Raw genomic sequence first — 25,871 nt, 5'->3', positions numbered from 1 at the left:
ATACAAAAAATGAATAAATAACTAGTGGAAGTTTAATCATAATGTACTTATTAATTGAAATATATTTCCTAATAAATAAACAAACGATGGAAAAATAAAACTCTAAATAAAAAATGTTTTTTCATTAATTCAGAAAAGAAAACCAAGACGTCCAATGATGTTTTTTTAACAGTTTACTTCCTTTAACAAATAAAACATTTGAACATCATAGAGATATTGTAAACACAGTTTATCTACATGGTACATTATAATAATGATTGTTTACACAATACAAAACAAACCGCATATAAAACATCTCTATTTACACCTCAACACTTTATAATAGAATATTTATATTCAACATGAAGTTAAAGGCACCGACGGCACAAATCAAAGAGTTTTGTTCCCGTTATCGTCACAACTTTTTATTTTAAAACTGAGCTGAAATGTTGAAACGTTTTTATTGATTCAAGGTTTGTTCAGATGCTAAATTTGCATCTAAATAAAAACATACGAGGTTGAAAACTTCCGATCAACAGACAGAAGCAGTTTCTGTGTTTTGAGCGGCAGTGGGAATGTTTTATTGTCTCATATCAATAATTTAACTTTGATGTTTCCTGTGCAACAAGTTAGAAAACTTTGTTCCAAGCACCAAGTTTCTGACTTCATGAAGGAATGTAAAGTCACATGATCTGTCTGTCAGCTCTAATAAGGCATGAAGTCTGGTTTCTGTGTGAAATGACCAATCCAGATCCAGAAGGAGCCGATGTGAAACATCAGACAGAGACATGGAGCTCCACATGGTTTAAAGGGACGCTGAGCCTTTCTAGAGTCTCTTCATCTCCCTGTCAGACATGAAGACCACGCTTCATTTGTGGTTTGATCTCCATTGATCAGCGTCATAGAGAAGAGCCTGCAGAGAGAGACAGACAGTAAAGACTTCACGTCTCTGACAGCAGAATCTGCTGCACCACACAGACTAACAGCAGGAAAACAAGCTTTTTACAAGCTGCAAGTTTGTGTTCTTGCAGACTACAACAGCGTATTAGGGTCACGTATGAAAAGAATAATAATAATAATAATAATAATAATACAGACCCGGGGGAGGGAGATAATATTTAGAGAAAAAAGTTGCAGATTTACAAGATTAAAAGTAGCAAATCTACCGGAAAAAACTAGCAGATTTATGAGAAAAACTAGCAGATTTATTAAAAAAAAGTGGCAAATCTACCGAAGAAAGTGGCAGATTCATGAGTCTGTATTGTGTGTGTGTGTGTGTGTGTGTGTGTGTGTGTGTGTGTGTGTGTACCTTGCTCTCCACCACTCTGCTCCTGGAGGAGGTGCTCCTGCAGGAGGTGTTGAGCTCCTCCAGAGTGTCAGCTGAAGGTCCGTTGAGCGTCTCAGGCAGCAGCAGACCCAGACAGCCAGCAGAGAACCCACTGAGACAGAAGACGGTGAAGGGGAGGGACGAGTGGAGGGACCGCTGGAGACACGGGGACATTACACACACACACACACACACACACACACACACACACACACACAGACACACAATACAGACACACACACACAGGGGACATTACACACACACAGTACACACACACACACACACACACACACACACACACAGACACACAGACACACAATACAGACACACACACACAGGGGACATTACACACACACACACACACACACACACACACACACACACACACACACACACACACACACACACACACACACACACACACACACACAGACACACAATACAGACACACACACACAGGGGACATTACACACACACACACACACACACACACACACAGGGGACATCACACACACACACACACACACACACACAGGGGACATTACACACACAATACACACACACACAGGGGACATTACACACACACACACACACACACAGGGGGCATTACACACACAATACACACACACACAGGGGACATTACACACACACACACACACACACAGGGGACATTACACACACAATACACACACACACAGGGGACATCACACACACACACACAGGGGACATCACACACACACACACAGGGGACATCACATACACAATACACACAATACAGGGGACATTACACACACACACACACACACACACAATACACACAATACACACAGGGGACATTACACACAATACACACACACACAGGGGACATTACACACACACACACACACACACACACACAATACAGACACACAATACAGACACACAATACAGACACACAATACAGACACACAATACAGACACACACACACACACACACACACAATACACAGGGGACATTATACACACACACACACACACACACACACACAATACACAGGGGACATTATACACACACACACACACACACACACACACACACACACAATACACACACACAGGGGACATTATACACACACACACAATACACACACACACACACACAGGGGACATTATACACACACACACAATACACACACACACACACACAGGGGACATTATACACACATACACACAATACACACACACACACACACACACACACACACACACACACACACACACAGGGGACATTATACACACACACACAATACACACACACACACACACACACACACACACACAATACAGACACACACACAGACACACACACAATACAGACACACACACAGACACACACACACACACACACACACACACAATACAGACACACACACACACACACACACACACACAATACAGACACACAATACAGAGACACACACAGACACACACACACACACACACAATACAGACACACACACACAGACACACAATACATAGAGACAGAGACACGGAGACACAACAGAGAAATTAAAGCAACGTATCCAGAAGAGTAAACTAAGACTTCCTTTAGTCTGATAATCACTGATCTTTATCAATCAATCAATCAATCAATCAATCAATCAGACTGTGTTTGTAGAGCGCTTATAATACAAGAGAAATATAACACAAAGTGCTTGACATAAAAAAGGAAAAAAAGGGTGAATAAATAATAATAATAATAATAATAATAATAATAATAAAAACAAGCAAACACCCTCCATCCGTCATATATATATATGACTAATAAATAATAGCAAATAAATGAATAAATAAAAGAGAGGATGTTATAACACTAAGATGCATGAGCAGAAAAATATTTTAAAATGGTTATTATACTTTTATTATTATTAAAGGCCACGCCCAGAAAAAAATTAAATTAAATCAGATAAATAGGCTGGACTAAGACCATTAAGAGATTTATAAACCAGCCTTTTAAAGCCTTTATTACAGATTTTTTTTAAATACATAGAGTAAATCCAATAAAATGGAATTAAAATGTACAAATATTTGAGTTTCAATGTTATGAAACTTACATTATTATAATAATTACCAACTCTTTTAATCAATAAATAATTTTTTTTGCACAAAAATGGCAGAAAATGTTGCTTTAAGCCTCTAAAATTCAGATTTCCTGCAGGTTTTGTATCATATTAAATCTGTGTAATTCTGGTAAATGACCACTAGGTGTCACTGCTTCACCAGGTTCCAGTCACCTGGTTACCTGAGGTCAAAGGTCACAGAGTTCAGCTGAAAGAGGATTTATTCTCTTCAGTCAAAGCGAAACTGTGTGTGAGCTAAAAATAGAAAGTATCATATGTCACTGAGAGTCATGTTAAAGCATCAGGCAGGTTATTAATTCTACATTCAGAGCTACTTTGCTTTAATTTATTATATATCTTGATTAATATGTCAATTAACAGAAAAATCCTCAGATTTTCAGCTTTCTGACAGTACTTCTATAAATAATGTGAGACAAACTGTTACGTCAGTAAAAATAACAGAATCTAAGCTTAATATAGTGACTTTTCATCAAAAAGAGACAAACTGTGACACGTGACAAATATTCACTGAAAATCTGTTTATTATCTGGAAATCTTTTTTGGAAATGTATGTCTTTTTTTGTAATTTTGCAACTTTTTGGTAATTTTTGTGTCTGTTTTGGTCGTTCTGTGTCTTTTTTTTTGGTAATTTCTGGAAATGTTTCATCTTTTTTGGAAAATTCACATCTTTTTGTGGTAATTTTGCAACTTTTTGGTCATTTTGTATCTTTTTTTTGGTCATTTTGTTTTGAAATGATATACACCAGACTAGTAACTACAACACAGGCTCTAACCTCGTATTCTAACATGTTTGTTTACTTTAAAAAAGTGCCATAATTAGACGGTTTGTCTGCTGCAACACATGAATTACCCTTCAGTAATTCATACATTTAATCTCATTTTCAACCGTTTTTCTCCAACATGCCGTTTATTGTTTTAAGAACATCCTGCTGAAAGTTAAAATCCCTCCTGGTTTTGATCAGTGAGTCAGAGATTCCTCTTCACTGGAAACACATTAAACTGTCCGCCCTGCTGATAAACTCACAGAGAACTGATCCACCCTTTAAAAGAGCTCGCTGCTTTTAAAAACACATCATTTCTCACCATTGAGGGAACGAACGGAGCGAGTATTCCTCCGACTCGGCACGACATGGAACAAACTCCCAGACCAGCGTTCCTGAAACACAGAAAGAAAGTTAATTCACATTCACATTCAGATACTTGGTGGTTTTGTATTTTATAGCTTGTTTTTCATGTTTTATACATTTTCTAGGTGTTTTACAATGTTGTGATGCTTTTATTTTGAAAAGGTGCCGTCCAGTGTGAAACGGGTGCTTTAATTTTGAAAGGTAGTGACAGGAAGTAACAGGTGGAACGGTTAAATGAAAAACAAACTGTAAATAATAACGAGTCATAATTCATATAAAGTTGAAGTATCTAAAAGGCTTCTATACTAGCTGACTGACAGGAAACAAGGTTTGTTGAAGTTTATTTATTCTGTCATATCTATTAGTGGATATATTTGTTGTCTTAACTATAGTAAAAGTGCTTGTTAGCTCAAGTGCTAATGCTAATGTTTGTTATTTCTCTTACGGTGGATTCACAAGGTGACCAAGGAATGTCTTATTTTATTTTCATGGAGCGATTTTTAATAAATCTAGTGAACTATCAGTTAAAGAGTCGACATCATTCAGCTACTAAACATACATTCAAACCACTAAAACAATATAGAGCATGTATGTTTTGCAGTAAACCAGTAATTTATTAACTTTATGCAAAAAGCAAAAGTGTTTTTGACAAGATACTGAGGCAACTTAGTTGATTTTGTGGAACGCGTTTCTTTGCAGGCAGATATACGTAAACCGCCTTCAAAATAAAAGCACTGCAGTTGCATTGACTTGTAATTTCTGGGTGACCTCACGCGGGCCGTTAAAGGTGTGTGTGAATATTAAAGGTGTGTGTGAGTATTAAAGGTGTGTGTGAGTATTAAAGGTGTGTGTGAGTGTTAAAGGTGTGTGTGTGTGAGTATTAAATGTGTGTGTGAGTGTTAAAGGTGTGTGTGAGTGTTAAAGGTGTGTGTGAGTGTTAAAGGTGTGTGTGAGTATTAAAGGTGTGTGTGAGTATTAAAGGTGTGTGTGAGTGTTAAAGGTGTGTGTGTGTGAGTATTAAATGTGTGTGTGAGTGTTAAAGGTGTGTGTGAGTGTTAAAGGTGTGTGTGAGTATTAAAGGTGTGTGTGAGTATTAAAGGTGTGTGTGAGTATTAAAGGTGTGTGTGAGTATTAAAGGTGTGTGTGAGTATTAAAGGTGTGTGTGTTCAGTCACCTGATGACCGTGGGGTAGAGTTCAGACGTGTAGACGTAGGCGATGTTGAACGCGGCGCTGACCATCAGTTTCCCCAGCAACGCCAACGAGGTGACGCTCAAAAACGTTCCTGCAGAAATAAACATTTAATGTTCATAACGAGACTTCAGGAGCTTCATTAGAGGATCCAGGATCTTAATTATTCATAAATCAGCATTTTAGACCCCAGGAGCTGCAGCTGACATCTCTTTATGTACAAAATGGCATTTAAGGCTTTTAAATACATTTTTTAAAAATAATAAAATGTTAACAAATAAATATGCGTTTGAAACAAATTAATAGAGCAGTGAAATAAATAACAAATAACAGAACATAAATAAATAGGAGGGCACAATTCTCTGAGCTACAAACAAGATGCAACAAAGAGTTATTTAATCTCTTTATTATATCGGCGTGTTGGCTGATGTCCCATAGTTCATTTTCAAGCCAATATCGGCAGTTACCGATAATGTGCCGATATTATTGTGCATCCCGACATTTAATCCTCCAGTCCTGCTCAGTCACATATATATATACATATATATATATATATATATATATATATATATATATATATCTGTGTGTTCCTACCTGTGTTCTCAGGTATGAACATGGTGCAGAGGCAGGCGGAGCCGGCCAGACACAGGAAGCTGGCCATACTCTTCCTCCTGCCCGCCCTGAAGACACACACACACACACACACACACACACACACACAGCTCATCAAATCAACAAAATATATTACATAAATATAGTTTTTAGGTATTTTAATACGAAAAGATAAACATTTTACAGAGTCAAGCAGGTAAAATTTAAGGAGTCAGATGACTGGATTTAAGAGATTTTTTAATACTTTTCACACATAAACGACTTGTGCAGACAGGAAGAGAATCATTCAGTGTGTGTGTGTGTGTGTGTGTGTGTGTGTGTGTGTCTGACCAGTGTTTGTTGATGAAGTAGATACAGAGTGGGTATGCCGGCAGCTCCACCAGTCCGTACATGGCCACGTTGACATATCGACTCCCAGACGAGTCACCAGAACCCAAAGTTAGACCGTAATACACCAGAGAACAGCAGTACCTACACACACACACACACACACACACGGCAGAGACACACATGCATGCACGCAACACACACACACACATACACACACACACACAAAGACACACACGGCAGAGACACACACACACACACACACACACACACACACACACACGGACACAGACAGACACACAGACACAGACACACACACACACACACACACACACGGACACAGACAGACACACAGACACAGACACACAGACACACAGACACACACACACACACACACACACACACAAAGACACACACGGCAGAGACACACATGCATGCACGCAACACACACACACACATGCATGCATGCACGCAACACACACACACACACAAAGACACACACGGCAGAGACACACACACACACACACGGACACAGACGGACGGACACACACACACACACACACACGGACGGACGGACACACACACACACACACACACACACACGGACAGAGACAGACACACAGACACACACACACACACACACACACATACACATACACATACACACACACACACACACATACACATACACATACACACACACACACACACACACACACACACACACACACACACACACACACACACACGGACAGAGACAGACACACAGACACACACACACACACACACACACACACACATACACATACACACACACACACACACACACACATACACATACACACACACACACACACACGGACAGAGACAGACACACAGACACACACACACACACACACACACACATACACATACACATACACACACACACACACACACACACACACACACACACACACACACACACACACACACACACAGCAGGTGATAAAAGCTCTCCAACAGGTTTATTAAAGCTGATTCTTCAGCTGTTTGTTTGTTTGTGGTAATAACTTGATGTGAGCTCTGACATTTCTCTTGTTTATCTGTTTCCTGCAGCTTGTTTACTGTAAACAGAGCAGCAGGAAACACCACGCAGCCTTTAAACTGTGACAGTATCAGCCACACTAATCTGATCTAGGATCTGATCTGAAGATGAAAAGAGGTTTACATGAGTCAGCGATCATTGCATGGCGTATCAATAACACCTCGAGGTATTTAATCTCTGTGCGTCTGAATGGAAACAAACCTTCAGTCACACCAGGTGAATATTCAGAGCAGGGACGGTGAAGGAAGCTGTCACAGACGGTCTGTAGCAGAAACAGACGCTGCTTTTATGCTTTTTGGTTTTATGGTCAACAGCTGCAGAGATATTTAAAGTGTGAGCTGCAGTTTTATTTGTAGTTGTGGTAGAAATGACTCATAATAATAACAATAATAGATAAGATGCAGTGTTGGTCGTAGTAAAACTGCAGTTAAAGCAGAAGTGGTTAACTATCTATTACATAACTTAATGCTATGTTTCATCTTGTTTGTTTAGTGATTTTTGTTTTGTTTATTATGTAAATAGTGTATTTTTTTTTAGGTAAGACATGTTTCACATTCTCATTAGGGTTTCTACCTGCACAGCTTCTTTTAAACCTTTTTAATGAATTTGTTGATTTTATTTGTGCTAATTAAAGAAAATGGTAGAATTAATTGCACACAAATGTCACGAATACTGTAAAAAAAAAAAAAAAAAAATGGGTCTCTACATGCACAATAAATTATTTTTTAAAATTGGAATAAACATATAATTGTAATTTATGTATTAACACTTTTCCAAAAGTGTCCTGAATGTTGTAAAAAAAACAGTTTTCTCCACATATTGATGTTATTTCATGTTTCCAGCCTCTCCTGTCCTCTCCTCTCTGCTCTGTGTAAACAGCCTCTCCTGTCCTCTCCTCTCTGCTCTGTGTAAACAGCCTCTCCTGTCCTCTCCTCTCTGCTCTGTGTAAACAGCCTCTCCTGTCCTCTCCTCTCTGCTCTGTGTAAACAGCCTCTCCTGTCCTCTCCTCTCAGCTCTGTGTAAACAGCCTCTCCTGTCCTCTCCTCTCTGCTCTGTGTAAACAGCCTCTCCTGTCCTCTCCTCTCTGCTCTGTGTGAACAGCCTCTCCTGTCCTCTCCTCTCTGCTCTGTGTAAACAGCCTCTCCTGTCCTCTCCTCTCTGCTCTGTGTAAACAGCCTCTCCTGTCCTCTCCCCTCTGCTCTGTGTAAACAGCCTCTCCTGTCCTCTCCTCTCTGCTCTGTGTAAACAGCCTCTCCTGTCCTCTCCTCTCTGCTCTGTGTAAACAGCCTCTCCTGTCCTCTCCTCTCTGCTCTGTGTAAACAGCCTCTCCTGTCCTCTCCCCTCTGCTCTGTGTAAACAGCCTCTCCTGTCCTCTCCTCTCTGCTCTGTGTAAACAGCCTCTCCTGTCCTCTCCTCTCTGCTCTGTGTAAACAGCCTCTCCTGTCCTCTCCCCTCTGCTCTGTGTAAACAGATTCTCAGTGAATATTTGTCATGTGACTGTTGGTCTCAGTAGAATCAGAATTTAATCTTTTTAACAGCATCTGGTTCGTACAGACGCTTTATTTTTGGACAAATTTTAAATATGACTTAAAAAAATTATTTCAATTTAAAGAATATTTTTAAAAATCACAATTTTAAGCTAAAATTTGGTTATTTTTCTAAACACGTTCATTTGTCTCATCTGAACCATTTAAATTTTGTCAAAAATCTGAATATCTGAGAATTTTTTCTGTTTTTACAGCTTCTGGTTATAATAAACTGAATAATTGTGGCACTTTTTTAATGTAAATCAAACATATTGTGTTGTGATTAACTTTTTAAACCAGATCCGTTTGATTTATCAGCTTCTGGCGCCGGTTTCTTCTTCTGTGGTGGAGACTCACCAGACGTACATGAGCACCATGGTGCGGAGGCGGAGCACCGGGTGCACCACCAGCTGCAGGACCCCCGCCCCACCTCGGTTGTCACGGCGACCAGGTTTAGCGGCGCCGACTCGCTGCAGCGTCAGGTTCTTGGCGGGGTTCCCGTTCCTCAGAGCCATGTAGCGCAGAACCTACACACACAACGTTAAACAGAATATCAGGAACAATTCAGGAGCTTAAAATATGTAAAGCTGCAGGTTGTATAATATCTGTATTATATAAATAATCATTTTTGTGTCTTTTTGTGTCTTTTCTTTAGTCATTTTGTGTCTTTTTTTAGTAATTTTGCGTCTTTTTAGTCATTTCGTATATTTTTTGGTCATTTTATGTCTTTTTTAGTCTTTTAGTCCAACATAAATTTTGGTTTTGAATCTCTTTTTTACTTTCAAAACAGATTTCAAAACTGTTTTCTTCTGCTCGTCTTTGTCAAATTGTTATAATTAAGTTATATAGTTTCACTGAGGTCAAAGAAAACAAGTCAAACAAGAAAACTGACATTTTCTAAAACATTATTTTTACTCCTTTGACAAAATTCAAGGAGGGTTTTTAGGACTTTTGAAATAATGATATAAAAATATTTATTAAATCTATTATAAAGACGATGATGATTAATGTTTTTGTTATTATTATTATATTTTTTTAATTTTAAAAAAGGGTTGACTACTGGCAACAAGATAGAACCAAAAAAATTATCAAAACATTTAACTATTTATATATAAATTAATTGAATAATAATAATAATAATAATTATTATTATTATTATTATAATTATTATCATTATTATTATTATAAAAGAGTGATTAACATGTACAAGAAAATACAATTTAAAAGTTACAAATACATAACCAAACAACTTAAAATATTTAAATACAATAAACGCAAAAAATGAATAAATAAAATCAATAAAAAATAATATTAAATTAGTGGTAAGAAAAACTTGTACAGAAAATACAATTTAAAAGTTACAAATAAATAAATGAACAAATTAAAATAAAATGAATTAAATAAACAGAAAAAATAATAATAATAATAATAAAGATCAATAAAAAATAATAAATGGGGGATGTTTTTAAATTACAAATAAATTAAAATAAACAGAAAATGAAAAAACGCAATAAATAATAAATGAGAGGTAAGAAAAATATACACAAAAAATAAATAAATGGAATAGTTTCTGGCAGACTAAATGTAGCCTGATTCTGTATTAATAATAAATATATTTACCTCCTCAGCTCGCTCCGTCTGACCCTGAGAATAAAGCCACCGAGGAGACTCGGGAAGAGTTCTGCAGAGAGAAAGAGAGGAGAGAGGAGACATTATTGGATTCACACAAAGAGTTTTGGTGGTAAATTTACAAAATGCACATGAACATGATTTATGGAAGGGTCTTTTGTGGTATGAAACACTGTGTGATTTGTCGGACAAAAAACGCCTGGTAAATTACCTGTTAACTTACTATTTTTAGCTTTGTTTTGGTCACTTTTTCTAACAGAAAATTTCCTAACTGATGATGTGTTCAAGGACCATTGGAAAGTTCAAATTTCTACAATAATGTCTGTTTTTACAGTTTCTTTCTACGATTAAAGCTGGATTTTATCTATCCATCTATCTATCCATCTATCTATCCATCCACCTATTCATCCATCCATCCATATATCCATCAATATATCCATCCATCCATATATCCATCCATCAATCAATAATCCAACCATCCATCCATATATGTAACCATCCATCCATCCATGTATCCATCCATCCATATATCCAACCATCCATCCATCCATCCATACATACATCTAACCATCCATCCATCCATGTATCCATCCATCCATATATCCAACCATCCATCCATCCATCCATCCATCCATCCATCCATATATCTAACCATCCATCCATCCATCCATCCATCCATATATCCAACCATCCATCCATCCATCCATCCATATATCTAACATCCATCCATCCATATATCCAACCATCCATCCATCCATATATCCAACCATCCATCCATCCATATATCCATCCATATATCCAACCATCCATCCATCCATCCATCCATATATCCAACCATCCATCCATATATCTAACCATCCATCCATCCATATATCTAACCATCCATCCATCCATGTATCCATCCATCCATATATCCAACCATCCATCCATCCATCCATCCATATATCCATCCATCCATCCATCCATCCATCCATCCATCCATCCATCCATATATCTAACCATCCATCCATCCATCCATCCATATATCCAACCATCCATCCATCCATCCATCCATATATCTAACCATCCATCCATCCATCCATATATCCAACCATCCATCCATCCATCCATCCATCCATATATCTAACATCCATCCATCCATATATCCAACCATCCATCCATCCATATATCCATCCATATATCCAACCATCCATCCATCCATCCATCGATATATCTAACCATCCATCCATCCATGTATCCATCCATCCATATATCCAACCATCCATCCATCCATCCATCCATATATCCATCCATCCATCCATCCATCCATATATCTAACCATCCATCCATCCATCCATCCATCCATCCATCCATCCATATATCCAACCATCCATCCATCCATATATCTAACATCCATCCATCCATATATCCAACCATCCATCCATCCATATATCCATCCATCCATATATCCAACCATCCATCCATCCATCCATATATCCAACCATCCATCCATCCATCCATCCATCCATATATCCATCCATCCATCCATATATCCAACCATCCATCCATATATCCAAGCATCCATCCATCCATATATCCAACCAACCATCCATCCATCCATCCATATATCTAACCATCCATCCATCCATATATCCAACCATCCATCCATCCATATATCCAACCAACCATCCATCCATCCATCCATATATCCAACCATCCATCCATCCATATATCCAACCATCCATCCATCCATCCATATATCCAACCATCCATCCATCCATATATCCAACCATCCATCCATCCATATATCCAACCATCCATCCATCCATATATCCAACCATCCATCCATATATCCAACCATCCATCCATCCATATATCCAACCATCCATCCATATATCCAACCATCCATCCATCCATCCATATATCCAACCATCCATCCATCCATATATCCAACCATCCATCCATCCATCCATATATCCAACCATCCATCCATATATCCAACCATCCATCCATCCATCCATCCATATATCCAACCATCCATCCATATATCCAACCATCCATCCATCCATCCATCCATATATCCAACCATCCATCCATATATCCAACCATCCATCCATCCATCCATCCATATATCCAACCATCCATCCATCCATATATCCAACCATCCATCCATCCATATATCCAACCATCCATCCATATATCCAACCATCCAACCATCCATCCATCCATATATCTAACCATCCATCCATATATCCAACCATCCATCCATCCATCCATCCATATATCCAACCATCCATCCATCCATCCATCCATATATCCAACCATCCATCCATCCATCCATCCATATATCCAACCATCCATCCATCCATCCATCCATATATCTAACCATCCATCCATCCATATATCCAACCATCCATCCATCCATATATCCAACCATCCATCCATCCATATATCTAACCATCCATCCATCCATCCATCCATCCACCCATCCATCCATCCCTCCATCCATCCCTCCATCTCTACTCACAGTGACATGAGGAGGAAGAGGACTCCTGAGGAGTTGGCCACGGTGGCCAGGCTCCTCCAGGGTCTGATGTAGTAGCCCAGAGCTCCGAACAGAGCGATGCCCACCGCAAAACTCATACTGGTCAGAGTCCCTGAGGAGGAGAGAGGGAGGACACCAGGAGGAACAGTGAAGGAGCAGCAGGAGAAACTGTTACAGAAGAACCACTGAAAATCCTCTATTGGACTATTTCATATCATCAAGCTCTTTATTTTATTTAAAATCCTCCATTTCAGAAGCTATAACCTGATAATAATCTGTATTTTACCTGATAAATATCCAGGTGGGACGATCTTCTAAAAACACTCTTTTCTGTTTTTTATTAGAGCTTGAACCTCCATTTAATCGTCTTCTTTATTTACTTTAAATCATATTTCTACAATGTATTGTTTATTATACACCAACTGTTTTTATTTTCATTGTTTTATTGATTTATTTTGCATCTCTTGAAGGACTTTCCCGTCATGGCCCAGTAGGACTTGTTTATATATATATTTATAATATATTATTATATATATATATATATATGGTATATTACCTTTCATGGCCCAGTAGGACTTGTTTATATATATATTTATAACATATTATTATATATATATATGATATATTACCTGTCATGGCCCAGTAGGACTTGTTTATATATATATTTATAACATATTATTATATATATATATGGTATATTACCTGTCATGGCCCAGTAGGACTTGCCGACGTACTCCTGCGTGAGGACGAAGCAGACGAGTCCGATGCCGCCGTTCATCAGACCGACCAGCAGGCGAGAGACGGCGAACACCTCGTAGCTGGGCGCCACCGCCGTCACGTAGCCGAAGATCACCTCGAAGAACAAACCTGGACACACACAGAGAAATACAGAGACCAATAACCATAGAATGAGAGAAATCATTAAGAAAAAGTTGGAATTCTCTGATATTCTCATATTGAAGTATTGTCCTGTTTCCAGCCGCCAGGAAAAAAAGACGTACATTTCTAAAAAAAAAAAAATTTCCACAAGTGACCGAAAAAAGACACAAAATGACGAAATCAAGATGTAAAATTACTAAAAAAGATACAAAAATTAGCAAAAAAGACACAAAACGACCAAGAAAAGTTGAAAAATTACCATAAACAAGACGTGAATTTCCCAAAAAGACACACAATTTCCAGAAATTACCAAAAAATGACACAAAATCACCAAAAAAGACGTAAAATTACAATAAAAAGACATAAAAATTTCCCAAAAATGACCAAAGACATACATAAAATCACCAAAAAAAGTCCACATATTGTCCATATTGAAGTATTGTCATATTTCCAGCCTCTCCTGTCCTCTCCTCTCTTTTCCCCCCCAAAAAATACAAAATGACCAAAAAAGTTGCACGAAAAAAAAGACGAAAATTTCCAAAAAAGACACAAAATTTCCAGAAATGACCAAAAAAAGACACAAAAACAGCCTCTTCTGTCCTGTCCTCTCCTCTCTGCTCTGTGTAAACAGCCTCTCCTGTCCTCTCCTCTCTGCTCTGTGTAAACAGCCTCTCCTGTCCTCTCCTCTCTGCTCTGTGTAAACAGCCTCTCTTGAAATAAAATTACCAAAACAGACACAAAATGACCAAAATGACCAAAAAATACACAAAAGTTGCAAAATAACAAGATGTCAATTTCCAAAAAAAAAAAGATACAAAATGACCCAAAAAAGTTGCAAAATCACAAAAAAAGACGTACATTTCCAAAGAAAAGACACAAAATGTCCAGAAATTACCTAAAAAAGACACAAAAAACCCTCTCTTGAAATAAAAAATTACCAAAAAATACACAAAAGTTGCAAAATAACAAGATGTCAATTTCCAAAAAAAAAAAAGATACAAAATGACCCAAAAAAGTTGCAAAATCACAAAAAAAGACGTACATTTCCAAAGAAAAGAGACAAATGTCCAGAACAACCAAACCAGGCGTTCCTGACCTGTGAGGTAGACGGGCCTCCTGCCGATCCGGTCGGACAGCGGTCCGAAGACGACGTTCCCGACCAGCAGCCCGGCGAAGAAGAGCGACCCGGCCAGGCTGACCTTATAGGCCTGCTGCCGCACCAGGAACCACTGCACACAACACACACTCATCTACAGACTCTACGGGGACCAAACTGGTAGGAAACATGAAGTATGTTCAAGTACTCTGACCTCGGTGACGATGGAGTCCATGTCCTCGGTGAAGACGACCTGCTGGCCGGAGGGAGCGGCGTCCTGCTGGCCGGAGGGAACGGCGTCCGTGAGGTGGAGGCGGTAGGACGGCGTGGAGCCGACCAGGACGATGAGCATGGACTGACACGCCATGTACACCTGGAACACACACACAACCACAGTACAAACAGCTGGAGACAGGAATACTACAGTAGTATATATTATTTTATCATTTTTAGATATTTTTATATTTTCTATATATTCTGATTATTTAATATAATTTTTTTTTTTTTTTTTTTTTTTTTTACTTTTTAGATATAGTTTATATATTTTAATAATTGATTTTTAAATATTTCATCCCTTTAAATGCCGGGGTTTTGTCATGACACCACCATGTTTATAAAACTGAAAATATGAATTACTTTCAATATACTACATGCAAAGTAAAAAAAAAAAAAAGTTTAATTATTGGAGCCTGGAACTGGAAAAAAAACCTCACAAATTGCAAGAAAAAAAAACTAATTTACTCACAAATTTACCAGAAAAAACATATCATAAATTTGCACAAAAAAACCCCAAATTTGCTGTGAAAATAAATCACAAATTTTGCCTGAAAAAACTCACAAATTGTGAGAAAAAAACTCACAAATTGTGAGAAAAAAACTCACAAATTTACCAGAAAAAAAAACATAAATTTGCACAAAAAAACCCACAAATTTGCTGGGAAAATAAATCACAAAATTTGCTTGAAAAAACTCACAAATTGTGAGAAAAAAACTCACAAATTGCAAGAAAAAAACTCACAAATTTACCAGAAAAAAAAACATAAATTTGCACAAAAAAACCCACAAATTTGCTGGGAAAATAAATCACAAATTTACCTGAAAAAACTCACAAATTGTGAGAAAAAACCCTCACAAATTTACATTTACATTGAGTCATTTAGCAGACGCTTCTATCCAAAGCGACTTACAGGAAGAAAAAAACAAACAACCGAGGTATAGGGCAGAAAATTTACTAGAAAAACTGAGAAATAACAAGAGAAAAAAAATGGAAATAACAAGAGACAATATAAAAATACACAATCTGGACAAAATTAATGACAAATGCATGAACAGGACAAACTATGGACACTAAAGAAAGAAAAGCTGAAGCTGCCCTGAGGGTTAAAGTAGATAACTAGCTATCTAACGGAAGGCGAAACTCCATGTAAATATTCAGAAGTTTAATATTAAATGTGGCATTAGTGACTCTACAGACCATGTGGGAGTTTCATTCAAAAAGTGAGTGAACAATGAGGTTATTGCTATAAATTCGGCTCATGTTAAACATCCCTGTGGGCTGTTTTCTTTCAGTAGATTAGATAAACATTTGCCTTTGACAGACTCTATTTAAATATGCGGTGATTTGTCATTTCTATTGATATTGTTGACATAACGGGCCGTGTGGGAAATCACTTAAAATCATATGGTAATTATTAAGCTATTGGGGTGAATTCGGCATACATTAGACATCACTATGAGCCTTTTATTTATAATAAATGTCAACATTTCTATATGTTTGGTAGCGGCGCCGCGGGGGTCTCTGAGCTAATAAACTTAGCAGGAATAAGAGGTTTGTTATAATAATATATGTTTAAAATGATTAGTGTGGTGTGCCGAATTAAAGATTAGCTAATTTATGTGTAAAAAACAATGTTTATATATGAGTTGTTTTATTTTTAATAATGTTTATTTGTAACGGAACACAAAACTGCCTGTTTTTTAAACGGAGTCTGGTTTCCGTGTTTACACCCTGAAAAGTAAACTTCCTCAGCTCGTATCTAGCTGAAATGTCACAAATGTTGACAGCTTTAAAGTTTAAATCATTTTACTGTTTATTGTTATTATTTTGAGTGTGTAATCAGCTGTTTTCTGAGCCTCCTGGTGCAGCCGGAGAGCCACGTAGCGTTAATCTGTTTCTGCAGCTCTGCAGGGAAACATCTTTTATTTCTCTTCTCTTTTATTAAACATGATGTTTATTAAAGTAAACAGACCTGTGTGAGCACCAGGACCGCCACGGCTCGTTTCTGGTAGCTTCCAAACTCTCCCACAGAGAGGAAAGCTTCTTCCAGATCCATCAGGGAGAGCGGCCCGGCGGACGAAGGCTCCCCGACCAACAGCAGCCGGAGACGGGGACGAGAGAGACGGACACACGGCACAGGAGCACCGGGAGGAGGGGGACGACTGAGAGGGGAGCACCGGCCACTTCCGGCTTCCACTGACTCACGTATGACGTCTGTAGCAACAACAGGTTTGTTTGTTTATTTATCAATCATCTCTGGAGCAGCCTCCTCAGGTTTGTTTATTTATTTATTTGTATAATAATATTATATAGCTGTTTATTTTTAAAATAATTTCTGTATCTTTTAATATTGAATTAAAATTGTATTATTTCTCTAAAAAATATATTTAAAATTCTTAATAATTAATGTACTTTTTATTGTGTATTTATAAATATAAACATTTCAGTTCATATATAGTTTTCTTTTTACAATTAATGTCAACTATAATATATATATATATATATATGTATAACTAGAAATATATTATTATTATTGTTATTATTATTTCTGGGTATGGAGACATTTCTAACAGGTACGTATCAGAGTCACAGGTTTATTTATAATGCGTTTTATTTAAACATAATCTGAAAATGTTTAAATGCTCAATAAAATAGATCTTTATAAACATGCATTAAAACTTTTAATGCACAAACAAGTAGTAAACTTATGAATAAATATAGGGAAAAATATCACGAGAAGCAAAAATAAAGAGAACACTGGAATACTTATTTAACTAAATAAATATATATATATATATATATATATTTATATTTAAACATTTTCAAATATTTAAAATGCTAACTAACATTGAAAAAAAATGTAATATGTTATTATATGTTAATATTAATGCACTTCTCATTAAGCATTTACATATAAACATTTCAGTTTATATATTGTTTTCTTTTTGCAATGTCAACTAGAAACATAAAAAGTATTTATTTATGTATATAAAATCTATATATTTTTAAAATAATTTCTATACATTACATATATATATATATATATATATATATATATATATATATATATATTTAAATCATTTTCAAATATTTAAGATGCTAACACATTTAAAAATAAAAATAAAACCAGGTGTATTAATGTAATAAACATTTCTTACAAAAAGGCACTTAAGAATAAAAATAGGTAAAAATATCACTAGAAGCAAAAAAATAAATTTAACACTGGAATACTTATTTAACAATTATATATATTAAATATCAATTTAGTGGAGTAAAAACACAAAAAAACCTTTAAATTGTGGTATATATATATATATATATATATATATATATATGCTTCCTATCACCCATAAATATAAAGAGAGAACTCTGACAGTCTGGTTCTGATTCTCAGACTCAGGTTTATTTAAAAGGCACTTTATAGAAATCAGCAAATCCATACTTTAAAATGCGAACATCAAGAATAAATTACAAAAAGGTGCACATGTCATGTATTTCTCTAGATCTCTAGTTTGATGGAGGCACATCGAGAGTAAAAACAGCCTAAAAACACATTTTCTGTCATTTCTTGCTCGTGCAAACACAATTTACATTCACACTTCATACATTCAGTTCATCTGCCTGACAACAACAACATTTATTCCATAACTGAGCTGATATTGTATAAGTGCTGAGAAGATAAAAAGAAGTAAAAGAGCCTCTGAGTCTCTCTGGCAGGTCTCCAAACAGCTCATGGTCAAAGTATTCAGCAGACTCTCCCTGACAGCACCGAGGCGCTCACCGAGGCGCTCACCGAGGCGCTCACCGAGGCGTTCACCACCAAACGCTGCGCTAGATCAACGTTTCTGACTCTTTATAACAGTGGAAGGTTGAAACAATAAGACAATAATATACAATCATGGAAAAACATGATTAAACCTCCTTGTTTTCTTCAGTTTATTGTTCTATTTTTATGTCTGGTTCAACTAAAGGTTCATTTGTTTGGACAAATATAACAAAATGTGTCATTTTTGACCATTTTTGCATCTATTTTTGGTCATTTTGTTTCCATTTTGATCATTTTTACATCCATTTTTGATCATTTGTGTCTTTTTTCTTTAATTTCTTGTTCACTTTAATGTCTGGTACAACTTAAGTTACATTTGTTTGGACTAATATAACAAAATGTGTCATTTTGTGTCTTTTGTTGGTAATTTTGTGTCTTTTTTGACCATTTTTACATCTATTTTTGGTCATTTTGTTTCCATTTCGATCATTTTTACATCCATTTTTAGTCATTTGTGTCTTTTTCTTTAATTTTTTGTTCATTTTAATGTCTGGTCCAACTAAAGGTTGATTTGTTTGGACAAATATAAACATTAAATAAATATTTTTACATCTATTTTTGGTCATTCTGTGTCCTATTTAGTCATTTTACATCTTTTTTTGTCAATTTGTTTCCATTTCGATAATTTTGTGTCCTTTTTTGGCCATTTTTACGTTTATTTTTGGTCATTTTGTGTCTTCTTTGATCATTTTTAAATCTACTAATGGAAACATTCTTGTACATGAATAAAACCATGTTAAATGTCTAGACATCAGCTCTTAAATTTAACTCTTATCAGATAGTTTTGTTGTTGTTGATCCTTTAGTTGTAACAGACATTAAAATGAACAAGAAACTGAAGAAAACAAGGTGCTCTGATCATTTTTTCCATGACTGAATGTCACATGTGCAAAGGCATAAATGGCAAAATTATATTTTTAGAAAAAAGGCAAAAAACAAACAAATGCATTTGTTCTTTTCTGCGGAAGATGATTGAGCGTTTCCAATCCAGTTCATAACCTCGGAGCAGTGCTGGTTGTTGCTGGACGATGACTCATTACAAGCATTTCAATATTAAAAAAAAAAGCTTTCCATTAGCAGAAATGAAAAGTGAAGCTCTGCTGTTTCTGAGCTGACGGTAATATCAGATTTCATACTAGATTATGTATCACAGGATTGTCATAATACTGTGATTTACATGCTGGGATGCATTTTTCTTCCCTTTTTGTGACTTTTTTTGGCTCCAATTGTCGAGAACCTCTACCCGGCTTGGCGAGAGTACTGGTGCAGCGCCACTTTCCACCTATTACCTGATTTCTGCACATGAAAATCAACATTTTCTCATTTCTACCTCATTTAAATAGAAATCCTGGAGTCTCCCTGCTGCCCAGCCCAACAATCTGCTTCCTCTCTGCACAAAAGTGAAGCCAAAACCATCTCTGACGCGGCCGCGGCCATCTTGTGACGTCATTTGGAACCAGGCCGCAAGTTCCCGCCAAAACGCCGGCCTGACCCAATCAGTGCACGATGTTGAACCCCGTATTTATAGATCAAATAACAATTTAAAAATTATATTTTAGCTGCTTAAACTGACAGAAAACATCCAAATTAGTATTATTTTTTACTTTATAGTCCGTTAAAAAAAGGGGGTATGGGGGCGGGGTTTTGTTCCCGCCAAAACATCGGCCTGATCAGTGCACGATGTTAAAGCCCCTTTTAAAAGCATCAAATAACCATAAAAACAACAATTGTATCAGCAAAAAAGACATTTTAGCTTCTTAAACTGACTGAAAACATCCAAATTAATTGTTTTTTTTACATTATAGTCGGCTAAAAAAAAAAGGGGGTTCGGGGGCGGGGTCTGTGAGCTGTACTCCAACCTGCCACCGGGGGGCAAAGCAGCTGTTTTGGCTTCACTTTACATACAGTCTAAAGAAACAACATTTTTTTAAAAACACACATAAATACATAGGCTCCAGTTCAAAATATGGACAAATTATCATGTTTTCATGCCGTTCTCCAACCCAAATGGTTTTGTTTTTTTGGGGAAGACATGAAAAAACAAGTAACAGTCAACAGCTGCATGCTAGGACAACACATTTCAACAGATGGTTTCTTAGCACGTATGCAGCAAAAGCAATGAGAGGACTGAACCACGAGACCAGAAGGCCAACATTTCATTCTTCTTCTCCGTCTCTTGGCTCCGCGTTTTCTTTAAGTGGTAATTCCTCGGGTTTGGGCGGCTCGTTGGGAGTGTCAGCGGTTGATGGTGGCGGTTGATGAGTTGGTGGCGGTTCTACATTAGATGTTTTCCCGTTTTCAACAGATGGAATGTTCTCACTGCCTCTGTTACTGAAGGGGCCTTTCTTTAACTTCCATAAAGTGCCCAAAACAGCCAGTCCCAAAAAAATGAGCCCGCCAATGATGCCACCGGCCACCGCTCCACCATTTCCAGGTTCCTCCTCCGGCTCCTTGTACAACAGATTCTCTTTGGGTTGACTGACTTCCTCGCTGACTGGGTTCTTGGCCTGGCAGGTGAAGGTCTTCACACTCGAGTCGCCCTCCTTCGTGATGGACAAGTCTTTTCCTGACTCCGTCCAGTCTCCGTCGTCCCTCTTCCAGCTGTAGGTGACGGGTTCAGCTTCTGGGTTTTCTGCCACACAGGTCAGCTTACATTGTACTGATTCTGGGCCACAAGCCAGAGGTTTCACCTCCACCGTGGGTTTGGGGACTTCTTCAATCACCTTAACATTGTAACTCGTACTGTGGACCTTGAGGTTGACCTCCACTGTGTACACTCCAGAGTCGTTTGTAGTCATGCTGTTGATCACCAGACGTCCAGTGGTTATGTCCAGGGTGGATCGGCCTTCAAAGGGCTCATAATAAAACAGAGGAACCGGAGGAGTTTCCACCCACTCAGCCAGCAGATCACCTTTAAACTTCCACAGGATGTTGGTGATCCGGTCCGCCGGTGGAGGCCTCAGGACCAGCTCCTGGGTCCCGCCTTTCTTCACGTAGGTCGGTTTATCTTGACACAAAGCGACGTTCAGCCCCACAGACAGCAGCACGAGCCTCCACAGAGCCTCCATCATCATCTTTCACCGCAGAAAACACAGAGTTTCTACCTTCATAACAGAGAAAACGTCGCCACGCGGAGAGCCGACACCCTTCCTCTCGCTCCGCCGAGAGAGTGTTGCGGCAGGAAATGTCCGTCGGCGGAAAAAAAAGAGGACCCGGAACCTTTCTTTAGCTGTCCATGTCACAGCCTGATTAAAACTCCACCCGATTTAATACACAGCTGTAAAATGACCATATTAAGGTTAATGGAGAGTTTAGTTTTATTATTTTATTACTTTTTTAACTCTAACTCTGTTTTTAGAGTGACTGTGTAAGACTGTGCACCCTATACATATATATATACATATATATATATATGTATATGTATATATATATATATATATATACATATATATATATATGTATATATATACATATATATGTATATATATACACATATATATATATACATATATATGTGTGTATATATATATATATATATACATATATACATACATATATATGTATATATATACATATATATATATATATATATATATATATATATATATATATATATATATATATATATATATATAAATACACACACACATATATGTATGTATGTATGTATGTATATATATATATATATATATATAATTTACTGTTGCACTGCTTTTTAGAGTTGGCTTTTAATTACATTGTACATTAGTACAGTGACAATAAAGACATTATATTCTATTCTATTTAGATTTAGTTTTTATTACTATTTTTAATTGTTTTAGTATTATTTTATTGTTTTCATCGTTTTTATTACTAAATTTGTGTATGATTTTTATTGCATTTTAATAATTTATTATAATACATTTCATACTTTATAAATTAAATATAAATATATTAATTTATATAAATATTATTTATTTATATTTTTAAAACTACTTTTATTATTATTCTTTTTTTTTTTTTTTCAAACATTGCACAATGCACAATTAAAGAAATGGAAAATAAAAAAACTTATATATAAATGTAAATAATATAATAAGATAATAATTTATTATTTGTAATTATGGAATAAGTCACCTAGCAGTGTATAAATTAATTCAAATTATCTCCACAATCAACTGCTGGGAACTAAATTGATGATCAAATTATTGCATTTTCTAAAAATAAAAAAAAATCTACATATGAGCCAATGACATTACTATATATTTTTTATTTTTTAAACCAATATTTTTGTCATTTTACTCAGCCAATGTATGTTTCAATGCAGGACTTTTATCTGGAATTTTTATATTTTTACACACTGAACATATCTTCTATTATTTTGTGATTATAAATAATTAAACTAATTAAACGTTTAGCGAATATTGTACAGGCATAAACTTGGACAGCTACATGTCAGTTAGAGACCCGGCGGAAGTTCAACAAACAAACCAAACGGTTCAAAACACTTTAAAAACAACAAATATAAATAATATTAATACAAATCCTACAATAGAACATAAATTAGCACTTAATATTCAGGTTAACGTCACAGATTGTTATTTAATTTAAATTATTTTCATATTTAATGTCAGTTAAGGTGTGTCCCGGAGCGGGAAGCTGCCCGGACGCCATTAAAAAGGGCACAGATTTGTCCGGAGAGACGAAACTGTTTATAACACCAGGCCGAAACCGAAAGTAAACTCGGTGTTTTCCAGCTGATCTTTTCTCAGAACTAAACATTATTTTAACTCACGTAATAAGTGTGAAGTCACAGTTAACGCCCAGAAAAAAATCCGCAGTGATGCAATAGTTAAAAAAATTATATTTATTAATGTTAAAACAAGCATTAAAATGAATTATAAGAGGGCTGAAGGGAAAATATAAACTGTATCATTAAATTTAGACTATTAAAATTGAAAAGGAGGCTTAATAACTGTAGAAAATTAGAATATTTAGGCTTCCTATAATACATGTTTCTGGGCGGTTAAATCTGTCATAAATTAATAAAAATCACAGTCCTAAATTTAGTAAATAAATAAATAAAAAAAGAATAATACACTTTTAAACATTCACATTAATCAACAGTCAAATTAATTGCTAATCCTCGCTCAATTTTTAGTTTATTTATTTATTAACAATTAAGAATAAACAATAACTGACCACTTTTATTTTTTTATTCAATAATTTCGATTTACTGCTTTTTTAATTATTACAAGTTAATCATCTTTTTTAAAAATAAAACAAATTCCTTAAATTTAAACCACATATTTTTTGTAAAAAATGTAAAATATTTGGAAATGACTAAACTCTTGAACAATAAATTATATTCATTTCAATTTTTTTGTTAAAATTTTGAGCTTTTGATAGCAATTTTTAATTGAATTTGTGTTATTACAAATTCCTTAAATTTAAACAAAATATTTCTTGTAAAAATGTAAAATATTTGGGAAATCCTTGTTGAAACAAATATACTCACCTTGCAAAAAATAATTAAACATATACATTTAATTAAAAACTGGCATTGAAGCCTATTTTGTCAATTAAAATGAATTAAATTAATTCATAAATTAATTTAATTAGTTAATTAATCAGTTTAAATGAAATGCTGTAATTCATTAAGAGAAAACTCTGAATAATAAATAATTATTTTGAATACTTAGACAATATCTGGATGAAAGTGTACATTAAGTATTATTTAAAATTAAATCGTTAAAAATATATAATTACCAGAAATAATTAATGGCAGTTTAAATCTTCCAACACTCAATAATTTACTTGTTTTATGTGGCTTGTTTATTTCAAACATGATATTAAACACTGTCTCCAATTATTAATTTTAATAACTCTATAAAATGAGAATATTTAAGCACAAGTTAAATTCACCTGATTTTTGTATGATTTATTTCATTATAACCGTTTTATCCTACACAAAAATATACTTTTTAATCGTCATTTATTCATTTTTTGTGTTAGTCAGTATTTTTTGTTACATTTTATTTGTTTGTTTTTGGCCAGTTTTATTTGTGTTATTACAAATACCTTAAGTTTATTTTTGTAATTTTAAAAAATTGGAATATCCTTGTTGAAACAAATATATTTACCTTGCTAGAAAAAAATAAAAGTAAATTTAAAACTCATATTCAAGCTGATTTTCTACAGTAAAATAACAATAAAATCTTGTAAGTCACAAAGAGAAAACTCTTAAAATAATTAGTTAAAAAATGTTCTAATAATAAATAATTATTTTGAATTACTTCGACAATATCTGGTTGAAGTTTCAGACTTTAAAGTTTACATTTACGACTATTTAAAATTAAACAAATAAA

General features: G+C 35.7%; 2 protein-coding genes across 2 annotated transcripts; both read right to left on the bottom strand.

Annotated features, from left to right (window-relative positions):
• Nucleotides 1-169: 169 nt before the first annotated feature.
• slc22a15 (solute carrier family 22 member 15) lies at nt 170-17,919 on the bottom strand. Its single transcript, XM_059360003.1, has 13 exons — nt 17,672-17,919; nt 15,637-15,795; nt 15,423-15,555; nt 14,150-14,314; nt 13,430-13,559; nt 10,915-10,975; nt 9,652-9,821; nt 6,685-6,825; nt 6,337-6,422; nt 5,728-5,836; nt 4,510-4,582; nt 1,289-1,462; nt 170-892 (listed from the first exon to the last, which is right to left on the bottom strand). The coding sequence occupies exons 1-13, from the start codon at nt 17,753-17,755 to the stop codon at nt 848-850; spliced, it is 1,530 nt and encodes a 509-aa protein (XP_059215986.1). The 5' UTR covers nt 17,756-17,919; the 3' UTR covers nt 170-847.
• A 1,161-nt stretch (nt 17,920-19,080) lies between these two features.
• On the bottom strand, nt 19,081-22,713 carry LOC131993931 (SLAM family member 9-like). Its single transcript, XM_059360010.1, has one exon. The coding sequence runs from the start codon at nt 22,596-22,598 to the stop codon at nt 21,681-21,683; it is 918 nt and encodes a 305-aa protein (XP_059215993.1). The 5' UTR covers nt 22,599-22,713; the 3' UTR covers nt 19,081-21,680.
• Between the last annotated feature and the right edge of the window lie 3,158 nt (nt 22,714-25,871).

The sequence above is a fragment of the Centropristis striata genome, chromosome 20, assembly GCF_030273125.1.
Source record: "Centropristis striata isolate RG_2023a ecotype Rhode Island chromosome 20, C.striata_1.0, whole genome shotgun sequence".
Lineage (NCBI taxonomy): Eukaryota > Metazoa > Chordata > Actinopteri > Perciformes > Serranidae > Centropristis > Centropristis striata.
The sequence above is the reverse complement of the archived record's forward strand: the minus strand, read 5'-3'. Positions and strand labels throughout refer to the sequence as shown.

Coding starts and splice junctions, on each gene's coding strand:
- slc22a15 (XM_059360003.1), bottom strand. CDS start 17,755: ATGGATCTGGAAGAAGCTTTCCTCTCTGTGGGAGAGTTTGGAAGCTAC. Junction 6,423..6,684: donor TACTTCATCAACAAACACTG/GTCAGACACACA, acceptor GTGTGTCTTCAG/GGCGGGCAGGAGGAAGAGTA. Junction 893..1,288: donor GCAGAGTGGTGGAGAGCAAG/GTACACACACAC, acceptor CTCTCTCTGCAG/GCTCTTCTCTATGACGCTGA.
- LOC131993931 (XM_059360010.1), bottom strand. CDS start 22,598: ATGATGATGGAGGCTCTGTGGAGGCTCGTGCTGCTGTCTGTGGGGCTG.